The sequence below is a fragment of the Equus quagga genome, chromosome 15, assembly GCF_021613505.1.
Source record: "Equus quagga isolate Etosha38 chromosome 15, UCLA_HA_Equagga_1.0, whole genome shotgun sequence".
Lineage (NCBI taxonomy): Eukaryota > Metazoa > Chordata > Mammalia > Perissodactyla > Equidae > Equus > Equus quagga.
In genome coordinates this window covers 87,890,487-87,913,696 of record NC_060281.1, presented here as the reverse complement: position 1 = coordinate 87,913,696, position 23,210 = coordinate 87,890,487, and the positions used below count along the sequence as shown (strand labels likewise).

The following is a 23,210-nucleotide window of genomic DNA, read 5'->3' as shown; positions in this document are numbered from 1 at the left end:
AAAACGAATAGCTTTGTCATAAAGGGATACCCCCCATCGCTGACTTTTTCTTCCCACTCTGCTCACACACCACCAGCCTCTCCGAAAGAAAAACACTGGGTGTATTACTCCTTTTGGATAGAGGAGTGGATGCTTTTCCCTAGTGAAGAAGGGACAGCGAGGGCAAGCGTTGATGGGCACGGAGCATGTTCTAAAGTTTGGGACTATCTTTTACTAAAACCACTCAGGTATCCATTTCTTTCCTTCTTTTCCTATAAGCTTGGAAAAATAGGCTCTCTCCAATTCAGCCACATCACAGGAGAGAGGATGCTTTTGGGGGTTACCAATGGCAACTGGAAGGACTAGAATTTGGTTACTGTTGTCCAAGAGTCCCCGAGGAGCTACCTTTGGGGTAATTTCTTCACTTCAGCCACATCGTGCAAACTGTACACACCTGTTTCATGTAAATAAGCTACCACCATTATTCAGTTGTTCTTCTACTCCTGCCACATGAAGACAGCTTTTTGTGGACCAATGAAAGTGGCCATGATCCTGCGGTGAACTTAGCTCCACTGGCTGCATTTATCTGCCTGTATACAGGTCACGTGTCACATTTAGGTCTGCAACACAGCTTTGGAAGAACTTTAATAACATTCTCTATGAGGCCAGGAGCTGGAGAAGAGGCGCCGTGAACCTGCCTGCCCTCCCTAGGGTCTCATTTTCAAGTCTAGCTCATTACAAGCATGTTTGTTTCTAACGCAGCATCTTCCTTTTTCTCCCTCCTTCCCTCCCTCCCTCTCCTCTTTGTCCAGTCACTCTCCCTTCTCCTCATTAAGTAGACACAACTAGACATTATTTATTATTTAAAAATTTGGGGGCCGGCCCCGTGGCTGAGCGGTTAAGTGCGCGGCTCTGCTTTGGTAGCCCAGGGTTTTGCCAGTTCGGATCCTGGGCATGGACATGGCACCGCTCGTCAGGCCATGCTGAGGTCTAGAGCACCCTGCATGGCCAGGTACTTGCTTGCCCCTTTGCAGCCTCTGGACTCACCGACAAGCTCTCCCTGGCCTTTTCCACAAGGATTTCCAGCTTTCCAGCAAGCCCTCTGTGTCTTTCCCCGCATATCCCAGGATACCTAACCTGATCCAGAGTCCTCTGATTCCCATCTGAGTTCTAGTCTTGGTGGTAACTGAAGGTAAAAGAGCTCCAGTCATCCCTGAAGATACTCGTCCTTCTTGGTGAACTATATCCACCCCCCTCCCATAAGTTTTTCTTGAGCCTGTGGCCAGCCCCCACCTCTGATGCCATCTTCACTCTGAACCATAGGGCGGAAGCCCCCAGTCACTCTCTCTGCCTGGCCATGCAGGGTGCTCTAGACCAGGGGTTACAAACGTTTTCTGTAAAGGGCCCAATAGTAAATATTTTAGGCTTTGCAGGCCATACAGTCTCTGTTGCAACTACTCAACTCTGCGCTTATGGCAGGAAGGCAGCCATAGATGAGGTCAACAAATCTGCGTGGCTGTGTCCAATAAAACTTTATTTACGAGAACAGGTGGTGAGTCCTGGTTTGCCAGCCCTGACTCTGGAGGAAAACCATCTCTACTCAGACTCAGGAAACCCCTCTTGGATTTTACCAGGGCACTCACCAATCCAGGATGTTTCTATATGGGATGACTTAAGGGGAAAATGAAACAAAATCTGTCAACACATGACATCCATATACTGTTTCTGTACCCAACCAGAGGAGACCTCTGTCAACACAGAAGTAGCTGGAAGCTTCTAGTCCAGTGCATGGCAAAAGGCAGCTGGGAAGTAGACAGAAGAGTCTGGAGCAGAGGGTGTCACTTGACCATAGCAAATTCCCTCAGGTCTATCTCAAGCCGCTGCAGTGTTTCCTCCTCCTTTTAATACCACTAGGACCTGGTGTGACAGGCCGTGAGCTGGAAGGAGGAGAGTCTTCATGTCTCTCATCTGCACATCGAGCCTGGGCTTTAAAAGGGTCATTCCAGAAATGGTCTCTGGAAAACAAAAGTAGAAAACTGTTTTTTGTGGGGTTTTTTCAAAACTTGTTTGGCAGCAGGACCAATCAGAGAGAACTGGAGACGTTTTCATGGAGAAACTTCTTCAGCCAAACTTACCAAGTATTTTATTAAATACTTATACAAACTTATTAAGTAGCCAACTACTTAATTCAGTAGTTTTTGTCTTTGCTTTAGTTTTTCCAGATTTTTTTTCTTTTTATTGCTCTATAATTTACCCACTGGAGAATGCACAGAACTTACATTTAACATTTGATGAGTTCTGACAAATGTATACATCTATGTAACCACCACCCAGATATTTCCATCTCCCCAGAAAGTTCCTTCATGCAACTTCCCAGTTATCACTCCTGCCCTGAGGAAAGCAACTGTTCAGAGTTCTATCCCCATAGAGTAGGTTTGCCTGTTCTTGAATTTCCTATCACTGCAACCAGACAATATTATCCCATGGTGTCTGACTTATTTTGCTCAATGTGATGTTTTTGAGATTCATCCACGTTGTTGCATGTCCTGGTAGTTCATTCATTTTTCTTGTACAGTAGCATCCCATGGTGATTTATTTGCCCTAATCTTGCTAATGGATATTTGGGTTATTTCTAGTTTGGGAACCTTATGAATATAGCTGCTATGCACATTCCTGCGAAAACAAAACAAAATCTAGTGGAAGAAAGATGCATTACGGTCTTAATACAAAGGCAGAAAAGGGATAAATGGAATTTAAACGTTCTAAGGTGCTTGCATTGACCAGGAATGAGCAAAAGTACTAATTTATACTTTTTACCGTACTTTTGATTGTAAAAAGTCAAAGATGGAGAGATTTCTCAGGTCCCTGAATGGGGAAGCTCAACATTGTTAAAATGTCAGTTCTCCTCAAATTGAGCTCTGGATTCAACATAATCCCAATCAAAATCTCGACAGGCTTTTTGATTAAAATTGACAAACTGAATTCAAAATTTTTATAGAAATGCAAAGGGCCTACTGATAAAAGCCAAAACAATCTTGAAAGAGAAGAACAAAGTGAGAGGATACATGCCAAGTGATTTCAAGACTTACAATAAAGCAACAGTAATTAAGATAGATCAATGGAACAGACAGAGATCATTGAAACCCAGAAATAAACCCACACATGTACTGTCAGTTGACTTTGACAAAGATGCCCAGGCAATTCAGTGAGGAAAGGAAAGTCTTTTCAGCGACAGTGCTGGAACAGTTGGATAAGTTTATGGAAATTGAACCTAACTTCAGATGAACCTAACTTCACATACATAAATTGATTTGAGATCAGCCATATACCAAAATATAAAAGATAAAACTACAAAGCTTCTAGAAAAACATGCAGGAATATCTTCATAGCCTTAGGGTAGGCAAAGATTTCTTAGGATTAAAAAAACTATGAAAGAAAAAATTAGGGTCAGCCTGGTGTTGCAGCAGTTAAGTTCACTCGTTCCGCTTTAGCGGCCTGGGTTTCACTGGTTCAGATCCTGGGTGTGGACATGGCACCGCTTGACAAGCCATGCTGTGGTAGGCATCCCACATATAAAGTAGAGGAAGATGGGCACAGATGTTAGCTCAGGGCCACTCTTCCTCAGCAAAAAGAGGAGGATTGTCAGAGGATGTTTGCTCAGGGCTAATCTTCCTCAAAATAAATAAATAAATAAATAAATAAAAAGAAAGAAAGAAAGAAAGAAAAAATGAATAACTTAAACTGCATTAAAATTAAAAACTTCTGCTTATCAAGAGACTCCATTAAGAACATGAAGAGGCCAGCCACACACTGGAAGAAATATTTGCAATACATATATCTGATACAGAACTTATAATCACAGTACATAAACAACTCTGACAACTCAAGAATAAAAATCCAAACCACCCCATTTTTTAAAATGGGAAAAAGACTTGAGCAGACATTCACAAATGAAGACATATGAATGGTCAATAAGCACATAAAAAAGTGCTCAAGGTCATTAATCATCTGGATGATACAATTTAAACCATAACGAGATACATCATATCCATTAGAATGGCTAAAATTAACGTTGGTGAAGATGCGGAGCAACCAGAACTCATATGTTCTGGTAACAATGTAAAATGGTACACCCTCTTTGGAAAACTCTTTGGCAAGTTCTTATAAAATTAAATATCCTCCTACCCTACAACCCAGAAATTCCAGTCCCAAGAGAAGTGAAAACTTTTGTCCACAAAAATGCTTGTACAAGTAAGTTTACTGCCACTTTATTCATAATAACCCCAAACTGGAAAGAACTCAAATGCCTCTCAATAGGAGAAGGGACAAACCGTGGTATGTGTATATAATGGAATATTACTCAGCACTGAAAATGACTGCACTACTGATATATGCAACAACATCCTTGAATCTTAAAAGCATTATTCTGAGCAAAAGAGGTCAAACACTAAAGAGTACACACTGCATGATTCTACTTTTATATGAAGTTCAAGAACAGGCCACACTAATATAGTGCTGGATGTTAGAATAGTAATTGCCTTTGGGTAGCAGAGATGGTATGAAAGAGATTGAGGGAACATTCCGGGATAATGGTAAGGTTCTCTACCTTGACTGAGGTAGTGGTTATATGGCTGTATACATTTATCAAACCTCATTGAATTATACTTAAGATTTACGTATTTCTGTGTATGTAAATTTTACCTAAGTCAAAAAGGCAAACATATATGTTTTAATCTCTAGGGTAACCATTAAAAGACTAGTACAGAAATTATAACTAATCAGTTAACAGATGGGAAAGAATAGAACAATAAGAAAAAAACGTGATATATCTAAAAGTAGGTGACAAAAGAAAGAAAAAGGAATATAGAACAATTTGGTTAAATAGAAAATAAAAGTAAGACAGTAGATTTGAATATAAATGTATTGATAATTTAATTAATGATGGACTAAACACTCCAATTAAAAGATAAATATTGTCAGACTAAATTAAAAAAACAAGACCCAATGATATGCCACTTATAAGAGACACGCTGTAAATATAAGGACACATAGAGTTTGAAGACATAATGATTGAAAAAGACATACTTACTATGCAAACACTAGACAAAAAGAAAAAAAATGGCATAGCTGTACTAATATTACATATGGTTAGACTTCAAGGCACATAGCACTATCAGAGACAAACAGGGACATTCATAATGGTAAAAAAGGCAAATCCAGCAGGAAGATGTAACAATCTAGAATTTTCATAAATGTTAAAAAACATGTTAAGTCAAAACTGACAGAACTAAAAGGAAAAATAGACAAGTCTATATTACAGACGGAGGTATGAACATATCTCCCTCACCTGATGGAACAAGTAAACACAAATTAGTATGTTATAGAAGACCTGAAAACTTGATTAATCAATTTAACCTAATTGACACATATAAAAAATCAGCCATAGTTGAGCCACTAAGCAAATCTCAATCAATACAAAGTATTGAAATTCCAAGTACGTTCTCTGAACACAGAGGAATTATGTTAAATATAAATTACAAATAAAAATAAAACTATAAAAACCCAAATGCTTTTCAAATTAAGCAATTCATGATTATGCTAAGGGTGAAAGATGAAATCACAATGTACCTTAAAAGCATTTTTTTTTTTAAAGATTTTATTTTTTCCTTTTTCTCCCCAAAGCCCCCCGGCACATAGTTGTATATTCTTCGTTGTGGGTCCTTCTAGTTGTGGCATGTGGGACGCTGCCTCAGCGTGGTTTGATGAGCAGTGTCATGTCTGTGCCCAGGATTCGAACCAATGAAACACTGGGCCGCCTGCAGCGGAGCGCGCGAACTTAACCGCTCGGCCACGGGGCCAGCCCACCTTAAAAGCATTTTGAACTGAATAATATTGAAAATATGATAGCTCAAAATAGAGGGCATAGCTAAGCCTGTACTTAGAAATAAATTATGGCCTAAAATGCATATATTAGAAAAGAAGGCTGAAAAACAAATGATCTAAGTATTCTTCTTAAGAATTTAAAAAAGAATACCGTATTAAACCCAAAGAAAGTAGAAAGAAATAATACAGCTAAGCAGGTATTAATGAAATAAAAAACAAGTGGACGATGGAGCAAATAATCCAAGTTAAAATGTGTTCTTTGGAAAAATAATACAATAATAATAATATTATTAAACATGTTTTTTTTTGAGGAAGATTGGCCCTGAGCTAACATCCATGCCCATCTTCCTCTACTTTATATGTGGGACGCCTACCACAGTATGGCGTGCCAAATGGTGCCATGTCCACACCCGGGATCCGAACCAGCGAACCCCGGGCCGCCAAAGCGGAACGTGCGTACATAACCGCTGTGGCACCAGGCTGGCCCCTAAACTTTTATTACTACAAAATAATGAAATTAATAAAGCTCTAGCAAGACTGATTAAGAGAAGAAAGAAAGAGAGACTTCAATGTCAGGGAAGAACATGAGTACATCATTAAAGATCCTACAGACAGGAAAAAGAGTATAAAAGAATGTTAGTAACAAATTTGTGCTAATTAACTGAAATTTTAGATAAAACGAATACATTCCTAGAAAAAAAGACAGTTTACCAAAACTGACACAAGAATAGAAAACCGGAACAAATACTACATCTATTCAATTTACTCAATCCATAAGTAAAAATCTTCACACAAAGAATTTCCATGCCCACATAGCTTTGCTGATGAATCTTCCAACTTTTAAGGAAGATGTAACACCAATCTTACACTTTCCAGAGATTGAAAGGGAGGAGCACATATTCATTTATGATGACAAACACCTGAGAAGGGAAAAAAGAAAGGAAGGAAGGAAATAACGTTCCAATCTCTCTCACAAAGTAGCTGCAAAAAACCTAAACAAAATATTAGCAAATTGAATCCTGTGATATATGAAAAGGACAATACACCATGACCAGCAATGTAAGGTTGATTTAACATATGAAAATCAATCAGTGGACAATTGCATAGCCACAGGCAAAAGAATGAAGTTAGATCTTTACTTCACATCATGTACAAAACTTAACTCAAAATGGATCAAAGATGCAAACATAAGAGCTTAAATTATAAAACTCTTAGAAGAAAACATGGGTGTAAATCTTCACGACCTTGGATTTGGGAAAGGATTCTTGGATGACATCAAAAGCATGAGCAACAAAAGAAAAAATAGATAAATTAGACTTCATCAAAATTCAAAATCTTTGTGCTTCAAGGGCACCATCAAAAACTAAAAGATAACCCACAGAATGGAAGAAAACATTTGCAAACTATATATCTGATAAGAGAATTGTATTTAGAATATATAAAAAACTCTCACAACTCAATAATAAGAAGACAAATAATCCAAGGTAAAAATGGCAAAGAATTCAAATAGACATTTCTCCAAGGTAGATAATGTAAATGGCCAATGAGCATAAGAAAAGATGCTTGGCATCCTTAGTCATGAGAGAAATGTAAACCAAAATCACAATGATATACCACTTCACATCCATTAGGATGGCTATTGTAGGGGCCGGCCCAGTGGCGTAGTGGTGAAGTTCACACACTCTGCTTAGGCGGCAGGGGGTTTGCCAGTTCAGATCCTGGGCATGGACCTATGCACTGCTTATTGAGCCATGCTGTGGCAGGCATCCTGTGTATAAAGTAGAGGAAAATGGCCACAGATGTTAGCTCAGGGTCAATCTTCCTCAGCAAAAAGAGGAGGATTGGTGGCAGATGTTAGCTCAGGGCTAATCTTCCTCAAAAAAAAAAAAAAAAGAAAGAAAAGGGTGACTATTCTAATAATAATTTTCAAAAGACAGAAGATAACAAGAGATGGTGAGGATGTGGAGAAATTGGAACCCTCACACGCTGCTAGTGGGAATGTATGTAAAATGGTGCAGCCACTTTGGAAAACAATCTGCCAATTCCTCAAACAAACACAGAGTTACCAAACAACCCAGCAATTCCTCTCCTAGGTATATATACAAGAAAAATGAAAGTATACGTCCATAGAATAATTTGCATATGAATGTTTATAGCAGCATTATTCATAATTGCCAAAAAGTAGAAATGACCCAAATGTCCATCAACTACGAATGAATAAACCACATGTGGTATATCCACACAGTGGAATATTGTTTGGCCATAAAAAGGAATGAAGATACATGTTACAACATGGATGAACCTTGAAAACATTATGCTAGGTGAAAGAAGCCAATTCCAAAAGTCTACATATTATATGATTCCATCATATGAAAATCCAGAATAGGGAAATCTATGGAGACAGAAGGTAGATTACTCATTGCTTAGGGCTGGGGAGGTGGGAATGGGGGATGCAGAGTGATAGCTAAAGGGTATGGGCTTTCTTTTGGGGGAGATGAAAATGTTCTAAAATTCATTATGGTGATGGTTGCACAATACCTGTGGATATACCAAAAACCATTGGATTGTACACTTAAAATGAGTGAAATACATGGTATGTGAATTATATCTCAATAAAGTTGTTTTAAAAAAGGAAAGTAAATCAATGTAATTCTCCATTAACGAGAAAAAGACCCAATAATATATGCTCACCTTAATAGATGCCAAAACAAACACTTCATATACACTCACACATGATAAAAATTTTATACATAGGGGGAATAGAAGAGAAACCTGTTAATTAGAAAGAGGATATCTACTATAAACACCTACACCAAACATCTTATTAGATACAAGATCAAATACAAATATCAAGCGTATTTCTTTATTCCAGCCACAAATAGAAACGAAAAACTTTAAACAGCTATATTCACATATGGTTCACATACTATGTAATTCACTCATTTTAAGTTGACAATTCCATGGTTGTTTGTAGCTTTACAGATATGTGCAATCACCACAATTTTAGAACATTTTCATTACCCCCAAAAAAGTCCTGTACCCTTTATTTATCCCTCTATTATCTCATTCCTTCTTCCTCCGCCCTAGGCAACCACTAATCTGCTTTCTGTCTGCAGATTTCTCTGTTCTGGATATTTCATGTCAATGAAATAATACAATATGTGGTCTTTTGTGACTGGTTCCCTTCACTTAGTGTAATGTTTTCAAGGTTCATCAATGTTGTAACATGTATCAGTATTTCATTTTTTACAGCGGAATAATATTCCACTGTATGGTTATACCACGTTTTGTTTATCCATTCATCAGTTGATGGACATTTGTGTTGTTTCCACCTTTTGGCTTTTGTGAATAATGCTGCCACAAACATTCATGTACAGACTTTTGTGTGGACATATGTTTTCACTTCTCCTGGGTAGATACCTACAAGTGGAATTGCTGGGTAGTATGGTGGTAACTCAACGTTTAAGTGATGAGGAACTACCAGTTTGTCTTCCAAAGAGGCTGTACCTTTTCACATTCCCACCAGCAGAGTATGAGGATTCCAATTTCTCCACATCCTTATCAACACTTGTTATTAACTCACTTTTCTTTTTTTAAAGATTGGCACCTGAGGGGGCTGGCCCCGCGGCCAAGTGGTTAAGTTCGCGCACTCCGCGGCAGGCGGGCCAGTGTTTCATTGGTTCGAATCCTGGGCACGGACATGGCACTGCTCATCAAACCACGCTGAGGAGGCGTCCCACATACCACAACTGGAAGGACCCACAACAAAGAATATACAACTATGTACCAGGGGGCTTGGGGAGAAAAAGGAAAAAATAAAATCTTTAAAGATTGGCACCTGAGCTAACTGTTGCCAATCTTTTTTTTTTCTGCTTTATCTCCCCAAATGCCCCCAGTACATAGTTGTATATATCATAGTTGCAGGTCCTTCTAGTTGTGGCATGTGGGATGCCTCCTCAACATGGCCTCATGAGTGGTGCCATGTCCACGCCCAGGATCCGAACCGGCGAAACCCTGGGCCGCTGCAGCGGAGTGCGAGAACTTAACCACTTGGCCATGGGCCAGCCCCTGACTTTTTTTTTTTAAATTGAGGTCATAATGGTTTATAACATTGTGAAATTTCAGGTTTATATTATTATTTGTCAGTATTCTGTATAGACCACATCGTGCTCACCACCAATAATCAAATTTTTATCCGTCACCATATATATGTGCCCCTTTACTCCTTTCACCCACTCACCACACCCCTTCCCCTCTGGTAACCACTAATCTGTTCTCTTTTTCCATGTGTTTGTTTATCTTCCATATGAGTGAAATCATACAGTGTTTGTTTTCATCTGGCTTATTTTGCTTAACATAATACCCTGAAGGTCCATCTGCGTTGTTGCAAATGAGATAATTTTGTCTTTTTTTTGCCAAGTAATATTCCATTATTTATATATACACCACATCTTCTTTATTCATTTATCAGTTGATCGGCACTTGGGTTGCTTCCACGTGTTGGGTATTGTGAAGAATGCTGCAATGAACACAGGGGTGCATAAGTCTCTTTGAATTGTTGATTTTGAGTTCTTTGGATAGATACCCAGTAGTGGGATAGCTGGGTCATATGGTAGTTCTATTTTTAATTTTTTGAGAAATCTCCATACTGTTTTCCATAGTAGCTGCACCAGTTTGCATTCCCACCAGCAGTGTATGAGGGCGCCCTTTTCTCCACATCCTTGCCAACGTTTGTTATTTCTTTACCTGACTTTTTAAAAAATTGTGGTAAAATATACATAAAATTTACCATTTTAACCCCTTTTAATTGTGTAATTCAGGAACATTCATTAAATTCACAATGTTAGACAACCACTGCCACTGTCAATTTCCAGAACTTTTTCATCACTCCAAATAGAAACTCTGTACCTATTAAACAATAACCCCCACTCTCCCCTCCTCCCAGCCTCTGGTAACTTCTCTTCTACTTTCCGTTTATGAATTTGCCTATTCTAGGTACTTCATGTATGTAGAACCATACAATAGTTGTCATTTTGTATCTAATTTTACTTACTATAATGTTTTCAAAGTTTATCCATGTTGTAGCATGTCAGTACTTCATTCCTTTTCATAGCTAAATAATATTCCATTATATGGATATATCATTTTTTGTTTATCCATTCATCTGTTAATCCACTTTTTCACTATTGTGAATACTGCTGCCATGAACATTTGTGTACAAGTATCTCTTTGAGTCTCTGCTTTCAATTCTTTTGGGTATATGAGTAAAATTGCTGGATCATATGATAATTCTATGTTTAACTTTTTGAGGAACCACCAAATTATTTTCCACAGCAGCTATACCATTTACATTCCCACCAGCAATGCACAAGGGTTCCAATTTTTCCACTTCCTTGCCAACACTTATTTTTCATTTTTTTAAATAATAGCCATTCTAATGGGTGTGAAGTTGGTATCTCATTGTGGTTTTGATGTGCATTTCCCTAATGACTAGTGATGTTGAGCATCTTATTGGCCATTTGTATGCTTTCTTTGGAGAAATATCTGTTCAAGTCCTTTGCCCATCTTTGAATTGGGTTTTCTGTTGTTGAGTTTTAGGAATTCTTTATGTAATCCAAATACTAGACCCTTACCAGATAAGTGATTTGTAAATATTTTCTCCCATTCTGTGAGTTGTCTTTTTACTCTCTTGATAGCGTCCTTTGATGCACAAAATTTTTAATTTTGAGTAAGACCAATTTATCTTATTTTGTTCTTGCTGGTGCCTTTGCTTTTGGTGTAATAACCAACAAATCATTGCCAAATTCAACGTCATGAAGATTTCCCTTATGTTTTCTTTTAAGAGTTTTATTGTTTTAGTTCTTAAGTTTAGGTCTTTGATCCATTTTGAGTTAATTTTTGTATATGTTGTAAGGGGAGGGTCCATTTCATTCTTTTGCATGTGAATATTCAGTTTTCCCAAATGTACTTCATTTTGAAATAACATCCCCGCATGGTTTTGAGTTACTACTCTCAATTGAATAGTAAAATCAATTCTGTACTTTTTTCCCCTCAGATTTTTAAAAATCATAGAAGGAGGTCTCTCCCCTCCAATAGGAAACCTGATGCTTGTCAGGCTCCCCATAGGGGCTGGTTATGCCCTAGTTGAGCTTAAATAACCACACAAATAATTGCAGGCATCAGGCAACCTGGAGCTGTGTTCCTTCAGCTTGGGAAGGTAAGAATGAGACACCATGCATGCAAAGTGCTCAGAAGAGAGCCTGGCATTTAGAAGGCACTTAGTAAGTAGTAGCTGGGTTGTGGATGCTCTTCGTTTCCCCATCCGTAAAATGAGCGAATTAGCTCAGGTGATACAGTCTCAAATCTCGAATGACTCAGGTTTTCCAGGCGCACGAGGAAATGCACGTCAGAGGGAAGGCGGAACACTGGCAACGCTGGGCCCAGGCCCAGCTTCACCATAGCAGGTGCCGCCACCACCCAGGCCTACCTAACCCGGCTCTGCAGCTGCCGGAAACTTCAGGCTGGTGGGGCGGAGACCAGCCTGAAGGAGTACTTTAGTCGGCTCCTCCCACAGCCCTCTCGCGTTCCTCGTTGGCCCCGTGAACTCGAGGCTCGTGACGTCACACGCGTGCGCCCCGCGTGTGAAAGGGGGCGTGGCCCATCGGGAAGGAGGAGACAAGATGGCGGCGTCCGTGGGACGTCGGTGTCCGAGATTGCTGCGCGGGGTCGCGTCGTGTCGGAACAGGTACAGCTGCTTGGGGAGGCTGCCCCGGGGTGGGGCGCGGGGGGCGGCCTGGGCCAAACCGGGGTCGGGAGAGAGAAATAGTATTTCCATCGCGGGCTCGCCCTGAGGAGAGCTCGGGTGGAGACGGAGCCACCCACCTTCACCTCGAGCTCGGGAGCAGGTGCGACTGCCGCCGTGTAGGGCTGTTCAGGTTTAGTTAGCGTCAGGCCTAAGCGCTCAAGCTTTGCTCTGTCCAGGTAGGTGGAAGTGCACAAGGGGCACGCACACACAAAACAGATAGAACGTGTGCTCCCTAGTAGAATCGAGGCGTGACTGGACGCCTCTTTCTCGGGGATTCTGTTCCTGAGAGGGGCAGTGTGATGTGGGAAGAGCACTGGACTGGGAGTCGGGCGGCTTTCACATCGGATTCTTGGTTTTGAAGCGAGGGAGTTGGATTCGGTAGTTTCAAAATAGTCTGTTGTGGAATTGGGGTCTTGGTTACTCTGGTGACTTCCAACTGTTAGGTTCTTAGAGCTGGAAGAGACCTGAGAGGTCATTTAAATGCAGCTTTTTTGGAGTTGGCGAAATTGTGGCCCTGTGAGATGAAGGAGCTTGCTCAGTGTCACCCAGCCAGTTAGTAGCAGAGCCAGGACCACACCCGGGTACCTCTCTCTCACGCAGGGACCTTTCCTTCGGGCTTCCCACCATGAGGGCATTTATTATTTAGAAATAGCGTGGGAGCATTTGGACTCTCGGAAAATGGATTAAAATGTTGGTAGCTATGACTCAGAGTTGGTTGCTCCGTGTCATTTCAGAGTTAAGGTTTGACAGACCCACAATACTTTTGTGTTTCCGGCAGGGATCATTTTGTCCGCATTGACCAAAGCTTGCGCTGTGCCTGGAGGTGACTTATCATTGTAACTTTGAGAAGTAAAAGGGCACTGAATTTCTACGGTGAGGGAAAAGAAACTGTCACTGGCTTTGCCGTGAAAGCTGCACTCTTCCATCGTTAAGTGTTCAGAAATGGTGTAGCTCTCTCAGGAGGCCGCTCTGCGATGTGGTGGTAACTGTTAGTATTTGGACAGGAAGGTCTCTGTGGTTTCAATGTTATTACCAGGTGTGCTGCTTGTGAGTCAGCCATGAATTCATCTAAACTGTGTCACGAGATGGAGAGACTAAAAAATGACACTCCTAAAATATACTTTTTAAAATGGTGGTGAGGATATGTACCTCACTCACCATCATTAAAAAAGGAAAAGGAAAAACAAGTCATACTTTAGTACCAGTGTAGGTAGATAAGACTGGATTTAGGTGCAGTGGGTGGAAGGAATGAGGATTTGGGTACAATAAGAACTTGTAGTTTTCAAAGGTATTACATATCAAGATAGAAACTGTATCAATACACAAAAAAACCCAAAAAGATAACATTCCCATGAGTTTTGAGTAAAGTAGTGTCTGTGAGACGTATAGATGAAAGCCTTGTATTGCAGGAAAGTTTTTCAATAACTGGATGACGTGGGGCAGGTGATAGATCAAAGAGAAAGGACCATCTTGGGTGATAATTTAGGGCCGTGTTTCCCAAACTTGTTTAATCAGAGAATGGGGTGGGATAGTTATTAGAAATAGAGATTCGCTGATATACCCCCACCCTGCTGCCAAATTCAGGGTTAGTAGATGTAGGTTGGAGCTCTGGCAACTATGCTTTTAACAAGTGCTGCAGGTGATTCATAGGTTCAGGCAAGTGTGGACATAGTGTCTAGGGAATGGTTGCTTGTGGAAGACTCATTCAGAAATGTTTATGACATCGTGCCAGGGACCATGGGGGAAATAGAAGAAAAGAGAGGAACTGAAAGATATATTTGAAATAGGCCTTGTGTTTAAGGAACTTTACAGTTTAGTAAAAAAGAGGAAACACTCTACTAAATATTCTAATACAAGATAGAATGTGGAAAAAGGTCTTGAAGAGGGAGAACTTTGACAGGTTTAGAAAGCAGGAGAGATATAAGGATTCTAGTTAAAATGTTACCGCCAGGGGTGATGTTAAAAATTTTATAACCAGGACAGTGTGGGCACAGACCAATCAGAGTGGACACTAGTCATAGATAGTTGATGTGGCCATCCCAGTATGATGAGCTGAATATCAGCTCTGTTACTTTTAATAATAGTAATAAGTAACTAGGTGCCAAGCCCTGCGCTTAGGGTTTCACATAATTGTCTCAGTCCTAATGTGGTAGATCCTGTTCTTAGAGATGGAGAAACTGAGGCTTAGAATTAGTTAAGAAATTTCCTAAGGTCCCACAGCTAATAAGTGGCAGAACTGAGATTTGAGCCACACAGTCAGACTTGAATTTTAATCATGCGCTGTAATTGCCTCCTTGCAGAATGCCCATTTGAGTTCACCATGTGGAAGAGATGTCTGATTGAGCCTCTCCTTTCATCTCCCTGGGGCTTAATCTCACTGTTGAGGTTGGAAGTCCACTGAGAAGACAGACAAACCGCTGTGTTCATGGAGACATACAGACAGTAAACGAGTGAACATATGTAGCATGTCTTCATTTCAGGTAGTGAGATGTACTGTGAAGAAAAATAAAGGAAGGCAATTAAAGGTTGGAGAGTGCTTGAGAGGGGCCACTCTTGGGCATATGGTGGTCAGGAAGAACCAAACTGAGGAGCAATCATTTGAGCAGAGAACTGAATGATGAGGGAGTGAGCCACATAGAGGGGTGTGCCCAGTAGTGTAGACAGCACATGCAAACGTATGGAAGGGGGCAGAGGTGTGGTATGTAGCAGGAGACATGAGTGACGAGGAGAGGGAAAGCAGCAGGACATCTCATAGGTCAGCAGGGACCAATTACATAGGATCTCATCTTTCTGTTTTGAAAAGATCACTTGGCTGTTTTAAGGCGAATAGGATATGAGAGGCCAAGAGTGGAAACAGGGAGAACAGGCTATTGCAGTCCTCCGGTCAGAGATCGAGTGGCTTGGGCTAGGGTGAGAGTGGTGGCCACGATGAGAAATAGGCAGATTAGGATATATTTTGAAGATAGAGTCTTCATGCCCTGCCAGTGGGTTGAATGTGGCTGGTGAGAAAGAAAGGACTTAAGAATGAGTCCTAGGGTTTTGACTTGTGTAGCTGGGTGTATGGTGGTCCCTTTTTCTGAAATGGTATATTAATTATAGTAACACTGCTGTCATAACAGGTAAACCCGAGCGTCTCAGTGAATTAATACGGTAAAAGTTTACGTCTTGATCTTGTAAAGTCCCAGTGGGTGCTCCTGATCTGTGGGGCAGCAGAGATTCGGGAACCCGGTCTCCTGCCATCTTTAACACATGGCTTCCCAGGGTCTGCATGTTTGCATCAAGCAGGCTGAAAGGGGAAAGCCTGGAGGTGGGTGCCTGGGAAGCCTGAAGGGTCCTCACATTGGCTAGAACTCAGTTCTGTGGCCACACCCTACTTCAAGGGAGGCTGAGAAATGTAGTCTGTTGAGTGCCCAGGAAGAAGAGGCAGATTTGGTAAACATCTGGCTAGTCGCTGCCGTAGATGGACAACTCTAGGGGAAGAGCAGGTTGAAGGGGGGTTCGGGAGGGTAAGGAATTCTGTTTTGGACAAACTCAGCTGGAGAGGAGTCACAGTGGGAATGTTGAGTCACCAGTTGGAAATACGGATCTGCAGGTCCCTGAAGGAAAGAATCATCAGTATCTGGCTATTTAAAGCCATGCGACTGGATGAGTGTTTCTAGGGAGAGAGTATAGACAGAGAAGAGGTCTGAATCCTGGGCTTGGCAACAGTTTGACGTTAGACAGAGACCAGAGAAGTAGGAGGAAAATCAGGGTCCCAGAAGCCAAGTGAGGAATGTATTTCAAGCAGGAGAAAGGGTAAAGGGGGTCAAAAGGTTCAAACTTCCAGTTATAAAATGAGTCTTGGGGATGTAACATACAGCATGGTGACTGTATTAATAATACTGTATTGCATATTTGAAAGTAGCTAAGAGAGTAGATCTTAAAAGTTCTCAGCACAAGAAAAAAGATTTTTGTAGCTATGTATGGTGATGGGTGTTAACTAGACTTATTGTGGTGATCATTTTGCAATATATGCAGATATTGAATCATGTTGTATACCAAAACTAATGTAATGTTATATGTTAGTTATACCTCAATTTAAAAAAAAAAAAGAAAGGGATCAACTGTGGCAAATGCTGCTGAGAGGCTAAATAACGTGATGGCCAAGAAATGTGTGTTGGTGTTGACAACATGGGGCTTGTTGGTGACGTTGACAAGAGGTGACATGATAGGAACAAAAGCCTGGTTGAGTGGGATTAAGAGAGAGTGGGAGGTGAGGAAGTGGCGACAGTGAACATGGCTCTAGAGCTTATTATGAAGGAGAGCAGAAAAGTTGGGTGGAAACTAGAGAAGGATATGTAGTGGACGGTAAGATCACTAAGATTGGAGAAAGTACAGCATTTGAGGATGGGAATGATAGAGTAATAAAAGACAAACTGTTGTGATGAGGCATTTGTTCCAGGAGCCGGCGCTCCAGCAGAGAGCCGAGCTCTGGGTTCTTGGGCGGGGCTGTGAGGGGGAACAACCATGTGCAAAACCAACCACCTGAGAGCTGTGCTTCGGTTATGGTGGATAAACAATTATCTCCCGTTCGTCCCTCCCCCAGCCAAAAAAAGAAAAAGAAAAAAGCCTTATTCAACAGTCTGCAAACATTCTTTTAGTTAGGAGATTCAGCATTAATTCTGGAACACACAGTACAGCAGTGTGCAGAACATAACAATGCCCCCTTTAGTAAGTTTCTACACTTCTTATTCTGATTCTGTTTGGAAAGCAGGGTTTTAGGCTTTTAGCTTCTGTGGTGGGAGTATCCACTCTAAGAGATGAGCATTGTTCAATGCTGAAAGAATGTTCATATTCTGAAACACACCCTTCTTTGTGTTAATAGCTGTGCTATCTGTCTGGCCTTAGGGGTGGGGATTGTCATGGTCCCATGCTTTTTCTCTGTACAAACCTTTTTGCTTATTGGAGACTCAGATTCATCTTATTAGCTGTGTTAGCACCATGCTGTGAGGGTGTTTTTAAGTCAAGGAAATTTCATGTGAAAAAATGAAGGTCCTAAATCTGGTAATGTTTACAGGATATCTTTATAAGACATAACCACTAGATATCCATGGAAGTAAGTATTATTGTATGAAAGTCATAAATGCAGTTGTATTTTCCACAAGAATAGCAATTTAGACATTTATAATAGAGTAAATCATTACATCATTAAAGGGTTCCAAGTTAAAAAGAAGTGCTTACTGACAAGGATATGGTCTCTTTACTTTAGATTTCAGGCCAATATTTGGGGAAGCTGAAGTGCTATCTGAATTCAAAGTGGGATGTTTGCTCCTTGATTAAGGGGAGATCTAGCCGCTAACTAAAAGTTCACTGATTCCTTGCTTGCTGGCATCGTCGTCTCTTATGCCACTGGGATATGTCCAGTTTCCCTGGGTGAAGACGGAACAAAGAAGAGAACCAAACTGAATCAGATATAATATTTTTCTTAGAGCTCAAAAGCTGTGAAAATAATTGGTAATTTTTTCTCGGAACACTTGAAACCTCTTCACTCTGTTGAAGTAGCTTTTGTGGCAAAATAGCCATGAAAGATAACTCAAAAATTCTAAACCAGTTGAGCCTTCCAGACTTGAAGTAGATTAGAATAATTCAACATGGTTTGTTTGTGTCATTTTTTTCTAGGATAAACATTTAAAATTTCAGCCACCTGCACTATTAGATTCTTTAATGAGTAGGGGTTAGATATTTACAAGGCTTCCTACAACTCTTTTGTGGTACAGAAATATCTGGCTTTGTGTAAGAGTACTGGCTTTGTTGCTCGTTATGATCTTAGGTTTAATTAAGAAAAAGGTAACTTTTTATTGTGAAATCATTTCAGACTTACAGAATAGTTATGAAAATAGTACATAGAATTCTCAAATACCCTTTACCCAGATTCCCCACATGTCGACTCTGTTTGTTTTTTCATTCTCTCTCCCTCCCTCTCCCTCTCTCCCCCCCTGTCTCTTTATGTGTGCGTGTGTATATATGTTTTTTTCTTAAATATTGGAGAGCAAGTTAGACTTGATACCCTTTTACCTTTAAATATTTCAGCTCTTTTCCTACAAGAACATTTTCTTACATAATCACGGTACGGTGGTCAAAACCAGGAAATTAATATTGATATAATACTGTTATTGAATCTATAGACTGTATTCAGATTTTGCCAGTTGATCCAGTAAGTTCTTAATTTTAAGAACAATGTTTAATGTTTCATTTTTGCTTGGTTATAGCCTTCTTCACTGTGAAAACACTACCCTGAGCCATTTCCTACAACCCATAAGGAAGCTGCCTCTCAGAGCCTTTTGCACAAGTAAGTAGCAATTAGAATGATGCTGGCTTCTCTGTGTTTCACTTTGCTCATCAGTAAATTGGGATAAACTTAGCACCTATGTCATAGGATTGTTGTTAGAATTAAATGAAATTGTGCCTGCGAAGTGCTTAGAGTGCCTGGCATGTAGTTATCACTGAAGCGTTAGCTATTAACTCATCATTTTTACTGGCTGCATAGTATTCCATTGCATGACTGTACCATTTGGTGTTGCACATTTAAGTTGTTTCTAGTCTTTTTCTTCTACAGACAATTCTGTTGTAATGTATCTTTGTGCATCTTCAGGATAAATTTGTAGAGGTAGAATTGCTGGATAGAAGAGTTTACATATTTTACAATTTGGTATTTAGACCAAATTGCTCTTCAAGGAGAGTTGGCCCAGTTTACACTCATAGGAGCAGGAAGTGCTCGTGAGTGCCTCACTTTCCCACACTCTCACCAACACTGTGGATTATGAACTTTTTTGATCTTGTAAACAGCTGTTGGAACCCATACAAAAATGTGTATTATCTTTATTATCTAAATATCCTTTTTATTCTAGCATACCAAAAGCTATTTTTAACTGCCTAGTAAGTGTACTTTGAGAATAAAATGAGATGGTTAATGAGGACAAAAACAAAAAGCTTATTATGGTAGTTAATAGGAGCACATCTGGGTTTTACTTATTTAATGAGGACTTGCATGCTGGAACACGTAGCAATAACAAGAAGGATGGAGGAGGAGCCTCGGACATTGAGTCATAATCTGGATCTGCAGGAAAGCTGTGCTCTTGTGAAGTGACAGACCTAGCAGAGAGGTGGTCAGGAGTGGAAGCTTCACTCTACTTACTCCTTCTGCTTGGAGGGTGAAGTGAGCCTTTGAGAAGGCAAGAGAAAGAGCCCTGTGATCGAAGAAAGGACCAGTGTCCCAGACAGCATTCAGTAGAGGGTGACCAGTCAGTCTAGGATGCTGACTCAGTGCAGGGAGGGTACACCAGTTCTCTTGTCACCAAATATTTCAGAAAGAGAAAAAAAATGTTTTTTGCTTTTTGACAAGTCTTTCTTGGTCAGAGGTTGACTATTTAGTTGTTAAGTAGTAGGGTTCATTAGGAATAATTAGAAGATGGAAGAGATTAATGACATCTACACTTGCTCATTAAAAAAAAAAGAAACAGTAGGGAGCTGGCCTGATAGCATAGTGGTTAAATTTGCCTGCTTTGCTTTGGCAGCCCAGGGTTCATAGGTTCGGATCTTGGGTGCAGACCTATGCACTGCTTATCAAGCCATGCTGTGGTGGCATCCCACATACAAAATAAAGGAGCATTGGCACAGATTTTGGCTTAGTGACAGTCTTCCTCAAACAGAAAGAGGATGATTGGCAACAGATGTTAGCTCAGGGTCGATCTTCCTCACCAAAAGAAAGAAAAAAAAGAAAGAAACAGCAACAACTAAAACATGGAGGAGGGACAGTGATGTCAGAAGCAGGATGATTTCCTTCCTTTGGAAGTTAGGCATTGCTAAGGTTATGCTCTTTGGTTTTGCACAGGCTACTGAGAATTCAGTTCTTGAGATTTTAATAACAGCTTTGTTGAGATAGAATTCGTGTAACGTAAATTCAGCCTTTTAATTATGCAATTCAGTGCTTTTTGATATATTCGCAGAGTTGTGCAACTGTCACCACTATCTAATTTTAGAACATTTTATTCCCTCCTTGTGCTGCCCTTGCTTTGCCCGCATAACAGCACTTGACCTATTAAACTGTCACTGTCTGTTTCTCCCTACCCCAGGACACTGGCAACCACTAATCTACTTTATGTCTCTATAGTATGTTTCCTGTACTGGACACTTTATTTGAATGGAATCATACAATATGCAGTCTTTTGTGGCTGGCTTTTTTTGCTTAATGTTTTCAAGGTTCATGTTGTAGCATGTGTCAATATTTCATTCCTTTTTATTATCAAATAATATTCCGTTGTGTGGATGTATCACATTTTGTTTATCCATTCATGAGTTGATGGACATTTGGATTGTTTCCACTTTTTGGCTATTATGAATAATCCTGCTGTTGAACATTCTTTTGCGGAGTGGGGGGAAGATTAACCTTGAGCTAACATCTGCTGCCAATCCTGCTCTTTTTGCTGAGGAAGACTGGCCCTGAGCTAACATCTGTGCCCATCTTCCTCTACTTTATATGTGGGACATCTACCACAGCATGGCGTGCCGAGCGGTGCCGTGTCTGCACCCAGGATCCGAACTGACAAACCCCAGGTCGCCGAAGCGGAACGTGCACACTCAACCGCTGCAGCACCGGGCCGGCCCCTTGAACATTCTTGTACAAGTTTTTGTGTAGATGTATGTTTCACTTCTCTTAGGTATATATCTAAGAGCAGAATTGCTGGGTCATATGGTAATTTTACATTTTAACATTTTTGGAGGAACTGACAGTCTTTTCCAAGTGGCTGCCCCATTTTACAGTCCCACCCGGAGTATGTGAGGGTTCCAGTTTCTCCACGTCCTTGCCAACATTTCTTTGTCTTTTTGATTATAACTATCTTAGTGGGTAGGAAGAGGTGTCGCGTTGCTGTTTTGATTTGTTTCCCTGATTACTAATGATACTGTGTTGATTTGCTAGAGCTGCTGTAACAAAGTACCACAGACTGAGTGGCTTAAACCGTAGAAATTTATTCTCTCCCAGTTCTGGAGACTAGAGGTCCGAGATCAAGGTGTCACAGGATTGCTTCCTTCTGAGGGGTGTGAGGCAGAATCTGCCGCATGCCTCTGTTTAGCTTCTAGTGGTTTGCTGGCAATCTTTGACTCCTTCAGCTTACAGCGGCGTCGCCTAGTCTCTGCCTTCATTTTCACCTAGCACTCTCCCTGTGTGCGTGTCTGCCTCCCAATTTTCCCTTTTCATAGGGACACCAGTCATATTGGATTAGGACCCACCAATGATGCCCTTATTTTAACTTGAGCACCTCTGTAGAGACCCTGTATCCAAGTAAGCTCACCTTCTGAGCTACTTGGGGCGGGCACAATTCAGCCCATAACAGATGTTAAGCATCTTTTCATGTGCTTATTGGCCATTCAGATATCCTCTTTGGAGAAGTGCCTATTCAAATCCTTTGTACATTTTTAAATTGGGTTGTCTTTTTTGTTGTTGAATTGTAAGAGCTTATGAGATTTTGCATTTGAGAATACTAGTGTCCAATGAGAATTGGGCCTGGATTGTAAAAGTTAGAGAGCCTTGGGTGAGAAATGGTACCTGGCTCGCAGTCATGGACTGGTTGGTGGCCCGCTGGGCAACCTTGATTAGTTTTTTGACCTCTTTGTGATTCAGTGTTTTCATCTTAAATTCTGTGACTATGGTGGCAATTGAGGTGCACTGTAGTTTCACAGGAAAGATCCTTGTCCCTTATTTCTTGATAAAATTTGGTGACAGAAGGATCTTAGTAGTGACTTAGGGTTGCACCTGCTTGTCAGATCCCTTCAGGCTCCAGTCATCTTTACCGAGGGCTTCTAAGATGCGTTGACTCTTCTGGGCTCTCCTGTTGATGCTGTGTTTGTATGACTCGTCCCTGTCCCTTCTCCCAGGCTCAGAATTTTTCTGTTTTTTGTTACAGGTGCCAGAAAAGTCCACACTGCCCCTGCTCGAAGCTTGTTCCTGCTGCGCCCCCTGCCTGTTCTTTTTGTGACAGGCACCGGGTATGCAGGTTACCGGCAGTATGAGAGGTACAGGGAGCGAGAGCTGGAGAAGCTGGGATTGGAGATTCCACTCAAACTTGCTGGTCCCTGGGAGGTAGGATTAAGGTGGAACCACCTTGAGTTCTCATCCAGCACAACTGTCTGTCACTTTTTAAATTGCCCCAAAGTTGAAATGTTTGAGGAAGTGAAATGTGCTTTTATTGGAGGTCAGGTCTCTGGTGGGTTTTTGGCAAGATACAGTTGTTCTACCTTTGGCGTCACGTCAAGGTTCCCTTCTGTCTCCAGACCTACCTGTGGTCTCCCCAAGGGCTCTGAGTAGAAGTTTCCTGATGTTGAAATCCTGAGTGTTCATGCCTTATACTGGGGCTGGCATCCTGGCAGTTCATGCCCTTCTCAGTGTGAGGATGAGCTGAAGCAGTCGGACTTTTGTGATGTGGATTAGTTCTCACCACGAACCAGACTGAAATAATCAAATTCCTTTATTGTTATTACTCAAAATGCTCTCCCCATGATAGGGCCA

The 23,210-nt window shown here is 40.8% G+C and overlaps 1 protein-coding gene across 4 annotated transcripts in view; it reads left to right on the top strand.

Moving 5' to 3' along the window:
• The first annotated feature begins 12,482 nt into the window (after positions 1–12,482).
• PISD (phosphatidylserine decarboxylase) overlaps positions 12,483–23,210 on the top strand; it is a 38,515-nt gene continuing 27,787 nt past the window's right edge. For 2 of the 4 annotated variants that reach the window (XM_046640069.1, XM_046640068.1), the window contains exons 1-3: positions 12,483–12,607; positions 18,916–18,995; positions 22,609–22,784. In XM_046640069.1, coding sequence (XP_046496025.1) covers positions 12,543–12,607; positions 18,916–18,995; positions 22,609–22,784 — 321 coding nt within the window. In that variant the 5' untranslated portion in view covers positions 12,483–12,542. Of the gene's footprint in view, positions 12,608–18,915; positions 18,996–22,608; positions 22,785–23,210 lie in introns of those variants that run through there. The other 2 variants (XM_046640070.1, XM_046640072.1) reach the window with 2 other exon arrangements.